Genomic DNA, 7,172 nt, shown 5'->3' with positions numbered 1-7,172 from the left:
CATAACAAACGGTTTCTATACATAATGTTTAATTGAGTTCAATTTGTTTTTCTCAATCAAATATTAAACATGCAGGGTTATATATGTAATTAAAATCATGGTTCTGTTCTATTGACTTGGAAAGTTACCAAACACAACACATATAACATTATTGTCCTGTTCCATCATGTTCTGTCCCGTTCCGTTCTGTTCTGTTCTCTTCCGTTCCATCACCAAACGCTACCGTAGTGTTATTAATTTTAATTTTTATTATTATTTAAGCTTAATCATATTTTCTGCCTTAAAAAAATAATAAATTAAAAATAATAAAACCTTAACTAAACGCACGAACGCTTCTTCTCTCATTCTCCTTGCGCGTTTCATCTTCCTCTGCCAGCGGCAGGTTTCATCTTCCTCCTCCGCCAGCGCCGGCGTTTTCTCTGCCGACGACAACGTGCACGTCAACCGCCGTATCCTCCTTCCTCCTGGTCTTCACTGTCGCTTCCCTTCCCTGTTACTTGCCAAAGGTAAGACTCTATCACTTTATTTTGTTTACACTCTTTGATTTTGCTTGATAGAGAAAGAGAGAGAGAGAGAGAGAGAGCATAATCTGATTATAATGAGTTGGAACATATGAATTTGTTTATTCTGAAACGATTTTAATAGGACTTCAGGTCGTGCAATCCTCAATTTGAACAAGACACTCGAAGAAAAGACTGAAAATCATGGTTGAATTGGATAACAGTAGCGAGACTAGGGTTGAAGATGTGGCTTGGCTTTGCTCGCTTTCGGAATCAGAGATTGTAAGTCTCTTGTTCATTAACAGTATGGATCACATCATTGTAATTGTATTAGATATTATTTTCTTAGTGTTTGTGCTTCACTTTAAATAAGTTACTAGGTTGAGCTCTAGGGAAAAATTTTCAGTACTCGTGGAGGATGGAATCTTAGGTGCTACTACCATTCATTCACATTGTTGACACTTACTCATGTGTGGTTAGTTATCCATACTTTTAAATTTTTTGAAAACTGTCACTTTTACACTAAAGGAGTACCCAATCTTCAGTACTATGCCATTCATTACTCGGCAAAACAAGGCACCGGCCGGATAGAAGCTCGTTAGGTTAGCTGAGACTAGGGGATTTGACCCTTAGGGTAGGGCTGGGCTTCAGACCCTTTGAATAGGGCGCTTTATTTATTCCATCTGGCCTGCCTTCGAGATGGTCGTTTACACACGAGTTGGTCTCGTTAAGAAGGGCGAGGAATTTGAGTCAATCAATTTTTTCCTTTCCTTGGGCGAGTCAGATATACCTTGAAAATTAGATTGATTGCATATAGGTTTGTTTGAGCTCTAGGCATTTACTAAAAAGTTCTATGTCAGAATCATGCTCGTAATTACAATGTATGGACGAAATCACGCTCTTAACATTTTTTGCAGTAATTTCTTCTCTTTGGAATGAGGTTTTTACGTGTTGAATGAAAATTGTGTGTGCCCCTTCAGCGTGAAGGACTTTCTCTTTGTTCATTTTAGGAGGCAAAAGTTTTGAAGCAGTATGCTATTTTTGTTGTCCTGTGGTTCATTTGATTGAATAGGATGTGATAGGATACCTGGACCCGTAGACAATGAGAATCAGGGAGAGGTGTTGGGCTAGATTTCAAAAAGGCCCACTACATGGTTGGTTTATTGTAGAAGAAGGAAAATAGGAATCTTGGGTATGAAGGGAGAGGTTAAGGGAGTGTGTGAGTCAGTATGAGAGTTGGTTAGGAGAGACTCTTCTCTCTGGTAGGAGCTGGGGCTCTCGGTAGTGCATGCTCATCTGTAATTGAGCTTTTGCTCTACTTTCGTTCAATAATATTCTCAGTCCCTTCTTTTCATCTCTGGTTCTATCAGGATGCCCACTATTTTTTAGGATAGTTATTTGCCATTCGATTAATATATTTGAGATAATGTTGCATTTACGGCTTCTCTATAGTGCTTGTTGTTGTTTCAAGTTGCAACGGAGTTGACATTACTAACTTTTGATATTCAAAATGTGATATTTCTGGAGTAGTTGATGACCCGTTACAGTTTGCTGGGTTGTGTGTGTTTGAGGAATTTTGAGTGTGCCCACTTAAGTTGTTTTTCATGTAAGTTCATAACTTTTGATATTCAAAATGTGAAATTTCTGCAGGATATGCTCATTAGCTTGAAACTGTTGATCATTCGGCGTGCAAAAATGATAGGCTGTAAGGAATTGGCTAATAAGTTTGACCTTAAGATGCTTCGAGTCATTGGTATGCTGCAGTGCTTTTGTAAAATTTCAGATGCATATTGTTCCATGATCATGCCTGCAAAATCTTATGCTTTTAAGAGTTTCATCTTAGTGATATGTCTATTACTTTTTTGGTTTTACTTTATTATATGGTTTTGATCCTGAATGTGTGAGGCACAGTTCAATATAAAGCAAAGAACAGAAGGAGTATCCCTGGTATTGGGAATGTAACAAGAATTAAGTTACAGCTCAGTGTTCTTTGCTTGCTTCTCTTGAAATCAAAGGACTCTTGCTTATCCTTGGTTATGTATTGTCCTGACTGATTGTTGCTTAGACACAATGAATTGCTGAAGTATTATGGTCAAAATTCATAACCCTCCCTGATTTGTGCCTGCAATTTTTAATGGTTGAGAATTAAAATTGAATTGGTTTCACTTTTTAACTGCATTTGATTGGAATTCTTATTATCAGGTGCATGAATCCAATTCTTGCCTTAGTAGCTAGCTAGATGATATATGGTTACTGGTTATTAAACTAATTAAAAAGCTGATTTTTCTTACCACATGAACCTTGATGCAGCATTTGTTTTGATGGAACATCTCAAAGCAGAGGTAAAAGATTCCTCACTTATTCCAGATGTGGTGAAATCTACCGCGTTTTTAGAGGCTTGCAACTTGTTGCAATGTAATAATGAGGTTGCTGCAAGTATTGACGAGCTAAGTATGAATGTTGGTGCTGATATACAAACATTTCTGAGAAGGTACGTTATCAAGTTCATTTAAGGCTTAAATAAGTTTTTGGTCCCTAACCTTTACTAAATGCTTGGTTTTCATCCCTCGCCGGAGCAAATGTGGGTTTTAGTCCCTAACCTTTGCCAAAAAATTTGGTTTTCATCCCTCCGGAGCTCTGGGTCTATGCCGGAGCTCCGGTGGCTCATGTGGCAATGTCACATGGGATTAATGAACTGACGTGGAATTTATTTTTCGTTTAAATTAAAAAAAATTAATTTTTAAAAAAGAAAAAACAAATCATTACCGTAAAAAAAAATCATTAGATCTGGATTAAATCAATTTAATTGAACGAATCCCACTTCAGATCCTATCATTCATCTTCTTGACCCACTAATTACCCCTAATCTCTTCATCTCCTCTCTCCCCACCTCTCACCATCGTTCCTTCCTCTGCAGTGACAACTTCCACCCCAACACCACTTATCTTTTTCTTCCGATCAGATTTGGCCCTTGTTCAATGAGAAAAAGGTGTAAGTTTCAAGCTTTTCAACCCAGAACAGATGAGTGAGTTCGATTTCTGGGTTTGTTTCCGGATCTAAGAAGAGAAGCACAAGATTAATATGAATTTGTTGGGGTAAGATGAAAGGTGCTCTCCTTCCTGGGTCGTGTTCTCTTCGTTTCTCAGTGGTTGTGTTGCGGTGAGAGCACAGATCTGGTGGTGGTGGCGTCAAGGATCGCAGTCGTACCTGTTGAGTTTGTGGCGGTGTTTGGCCATTCCGCTACGCCTGTTTCTGCAGATTTGGAAGAAGGGAGGGGCGGTGACATGCGGTGGTGGCAGTGATGGGTTTGCTGAGTTTGATGGGTTAAAAAGCTTGCAGCTTTTACTTGTTGAAGATGAAGGGAGAAGCAAGCCAGTGTGAACAAGGTAAAAGCTTTTGTAGTACTGTTACAGTTAGATTATGGTCAGAGGATTGGCGCCAGGATGGGTTATTCCATGGGGTATATTGTGTTGTTGTTGGTGTTGTTTAGATAGAGTTTGATAATTTCTGGGTTGGGTTTGTTGTTGGTGATAATTTCTGGGTTTGTTGTTGTTGATGGGTCCTTGATACTTATTATGAATTTCATGGGTTTCTAGCTATTAATGACTTAATTAAAATTAAGATAAGTAAGTTTAGATTTTTTTTATTTTTTAGAATTTAAAAAAAAATTAATTTTTATAAATTAATTAGGTTTTTTTAATTTAAATGAAAAAATAAATTCCAAATCAGCTCATCAATCCCATGTGGCATTGCCACATGTGCCACATGGGCCACCGGAGCTCCGGCGTTGACCCAGAGCTCCGGAGGGATGAAAACCAAATCTTTTGGCAAAGGTTAGGGACTAAAACCCACATTTGCTCCGGCGAGGGACGAAAACCAAGCATTTGGTAAAGGTTAGGGACCAAAAACTTATTTAAGCCTTCATTTAATGTTAATAAGAACCAAATATAAATCAGTAAGTAGTATTAATTTTTTTTGAAACCAAAAAGATTTTATATCATCAGAAAAATATGAAAAACCCTTCATAAGGCAAGAAGGGGAGGGAAGTCCAGCCAAAAAGAGGAACACAAAAACCTCCAAAGAGCATAAAACAGTTGCTGACCAAAAGAACACCCACATACATAAGACCCAAGCTGCCAAAAAACCCTATAAAAGCTGCAGAAAAAGAGAGCTCCAAAAGACTAGGAAAAGAGGTACCCATATCAACACCACAAGGACCCTAAGAGGAGAATATCGTCCTCAATTCTCCCTCCAATCAGTAGTATAAATTGTTGAAGTGATTGTATGTAAATTAAATTGTGTTGAAGTCATGTAGTCATGGGAGACAGATTAAAATGAATGTGCAAGTTGTTCTTCGTGTATGTCTATAGACTCTGGTATACACAATGTTGTTAATCTGGGATCACGAAAAATATCAGAAATCCAAAAATACACTATGCCCTCAGAGCGGGAAATAATGAAAATAGTGACAAATAGCGGATAGTGGTGAGCCCTAGGAGGGCTACGCTATTGCGCCGCGATAACCGCTATTTGGCATCACTAGTCTACCAATGGATTTACAGCATATTGTTCATATCTACATGAAAACTGAGAAGTAAAACACTAACCATAATACGAAGAAATTTCCAGTTCTCTCAACTCAACGGCTATGAAGGATGCACGACACTTGTCTATAAGTAAATTTTTTAGTGATCAAATAGAACTGAATAAACAGAAGAGAACGAAGCTAATGAGGTTAGGCTTTCATTTTATTTGCCTGATCTTTTACTAGAATTGTCTTTTGAAAGAATCATTTAGTTATTACATTTAGTATGTTATTATATCCTAGATTCCTCACTTGACGTACCTGTTCCTCTTTTCCTCTTGCTATCCCTCCTTTCTATTTCTTTCCATTATCAGTGCCAATCCTCCTTTACTTCCTTCTAAACTATCCGTAGGTACCGATTATGTGAAAATAACACTGTTTTAAAATACAGACTGGATCAGTGGTCTTATCTGTTAATCCATTATTGATTCAAGAACCAGGTTTTAAACCATTAAACCGGCTGGGAACCACTTGAACTAGTGTTAACCGGCATGTTTTGGTGCATGACCAGCTGATATAAGTTAGTCACAAGAAATTCCACAATGCCTTCGGGGGTAGTCAAACTGAGGTTCTAGTCATCACAAAAATGCTTACAAACCAACAGGCTAACAATGTCTTAGGTATATATATAATTTGGCACACTAGTGAAATATTATAATAAAATACTATTTAGCTGTAAGTTTTAGTTATGTAGTCATTATTACTACCAGTGAGTAGCTGGTTCAAATAGCACTTAATCTGATTCCCTATAAGGCATTGCTTTCGAGTCTTGTGTATGGAAAACACCACTGGAAGAGGTAGTGCTTCCATGTTTCGCACAAGATTGGCTCATGTTGACGATACATGTGCTCTTATATCCAAAAAAACATTTATAATTGTTACTTGATTATAAATATATAGTGCTTTATCAATATGTTAGCTTATTGTTTAATATATTATATAAATTAAAAAAATATATTTTAAGCTTTAATCATTACCTGTTCAACTTTATTTTTATCACAGTTGAACTAATTATGAACTAATGCTTTCATTGTTTCAATTTCACATTTTAAAAGAAATGGATAATACTTTTTGTGATTTTGTGTAGGTAATTGCTTAATACAGTGTATTTATGGCAACTTTATATTTTTTTGCAGGCCACCAACTTCCAAAAGAAAGAAGCAGAAAGTTGTTAGCAGCGAGTAAAAGATTTAGCTGTCTTGGAGGTCTTGAAATTTCTAGCCTATCTTTATGAGGGATGGGGAGTGGTGTCTGGGTTGGGTTTGGAAGGGGGAATGTTTTTAGGCTTAGATGAGGGATGATGATGAAAGAAGAGGAAAAATTAGAAATTAGGTGGGAGAGGGGAAGAGAAAGTGGTGGTAGTTGAGAGAGAGAGAGCCTTCAAGCTCTTGAAGTTTTAGTATTTTTTAGAGTTATAGTCTATGATTATACTGCATTGTCATAATTTGACTTACCAATCAGGCTTCATATTATTACCAGCACTCAGGTTTATAGGATGGGTATTACTTTTTCGCATAACCTAAAATAGCATATTATTTTTCTCCGAATTGCACATTCAAAATCTGAATTGTCGGAAGTAGAAAACTTTACCCTCACGGAAGGAAAAAAATAGTTTTTTTTTAAGTTCAAAACTTTTTTCTAATGAATTACAATATATAAAGGCTTAATTAAGTTTTTAGTCCCTATATTTTTCCATAAATATGGTTTTTGTCCTTTGCCGACGTAAGTGGGAGGACCGGCCCCCAATTTTCGTACTTCTACCTAAAGTAAAGATATATCATATATATATATATAGGGAGCATATCAGGTGAGAGGAGTGTGCTATTGTGAGAGGTGAGAGGATTCAATAATAACCATCTGATTAAAATCAACGTTTAGGATTCAATCTAACTTTACAGATGTCATGTTCTTCTCTCTCATGGTAACATTTTAATCCCACGCGCGTGTTCTTCTTCCTTATCGAGTATCGACTCCCCTTCTTCCACGATTCCATTGCCAATTTTCCACCTTTGCCTTTCTCATCGACCTTGTTCTTGCTGTCACCGTGACACCGTCGCAACTCTCTGTCACCGACGCAACTCGCGACC

General features: G+C 37.2%; 1 protein-coding gene across 4 annotated transcripts; it reads left to right on the top strand.

Annotated features, from left to right (window-relative positions):
- The first annotated feature begins 331 nt into the window (after positions 1-331).
- LOC130724555 (uncharacterized) lies at positions 332-6,587 on the top strand. 4 transcript variants are annotated; one of them, XR_009014567.1, is made up of 6 exons: positions 332-506; positions 646-782; positions 2,151-2,253; positions 2,811-2,991; positions 3,418-3,886; positions 6,222-6,587. XR_009014567.1 is itself a non-coding variant. In XM_057575819.1 (5 exons), exons 2-5 carry the CDS (start codon positions 705-707, stop codon positions 3,527-3,529), a joined length of 474 nt encoding a protein of 157 aa, XP_057431802.1. In that variant the 5' UTR covers positions 332-506; positions 654-704; the 3' UTR covers positions 3,530-4,114. The 4 variants fall into 4 exon arrangements, 3 of the variants coding, with proteins under 3 accessions (XP_057431802.1, XP_057431801.1, XP_057431804.1); XM_057575819.1 differs by lacking the exon at positions 6,222-6,587 and having other exon boundaries at positions 654-782; positions 3,418-4,114; XM_057575818.1 differs by lacking the exon at positions 6,222-6,587 and having other exon boundaries at positions 3,418-4,113.
- Positions 6,588-7,172: the final 585 nt, after the last annotated feature.

Source organism: Lotus japonicus, chromosome 6 (genome assembly GCF_012489685.1).
Source record: "Lotus japonicus ecotype B-129 chromosome 6, LjGifu_v1.2".
Lineage (NCBI taxonomy): Eukaryota > Viridiplantae > Streptophyta > Magnoliopsida > Fabales > Fabaceae > Lotus > Lotus japonicus.
This window is presented reverse-complemented; position numbering and strand designations above follow the sequence as displayed.

Coding starts and splice junctions, on each gene's coding strand:
- LOC130724555 (XM_057575819.1), top strand. CDS start 705: ATGGTTGAATTGGATAACAGTAGCGAGACTAGGGTTGAAGATGTGGCT. Junction 783..2,150: donor CGCTTTCGGAATCAGAGATT/GTAAGTCTCTTG, acceptor AAATTTCTGCAG/GATATGCTCATTAGCTTGAA. Junction 2,992..3,417: donor ATACAAACATTTCTGAGAAG/GTACGTTATCAA, acceptor CTTCCTCTGCAG/TGACAACTTCCACCCCAACA.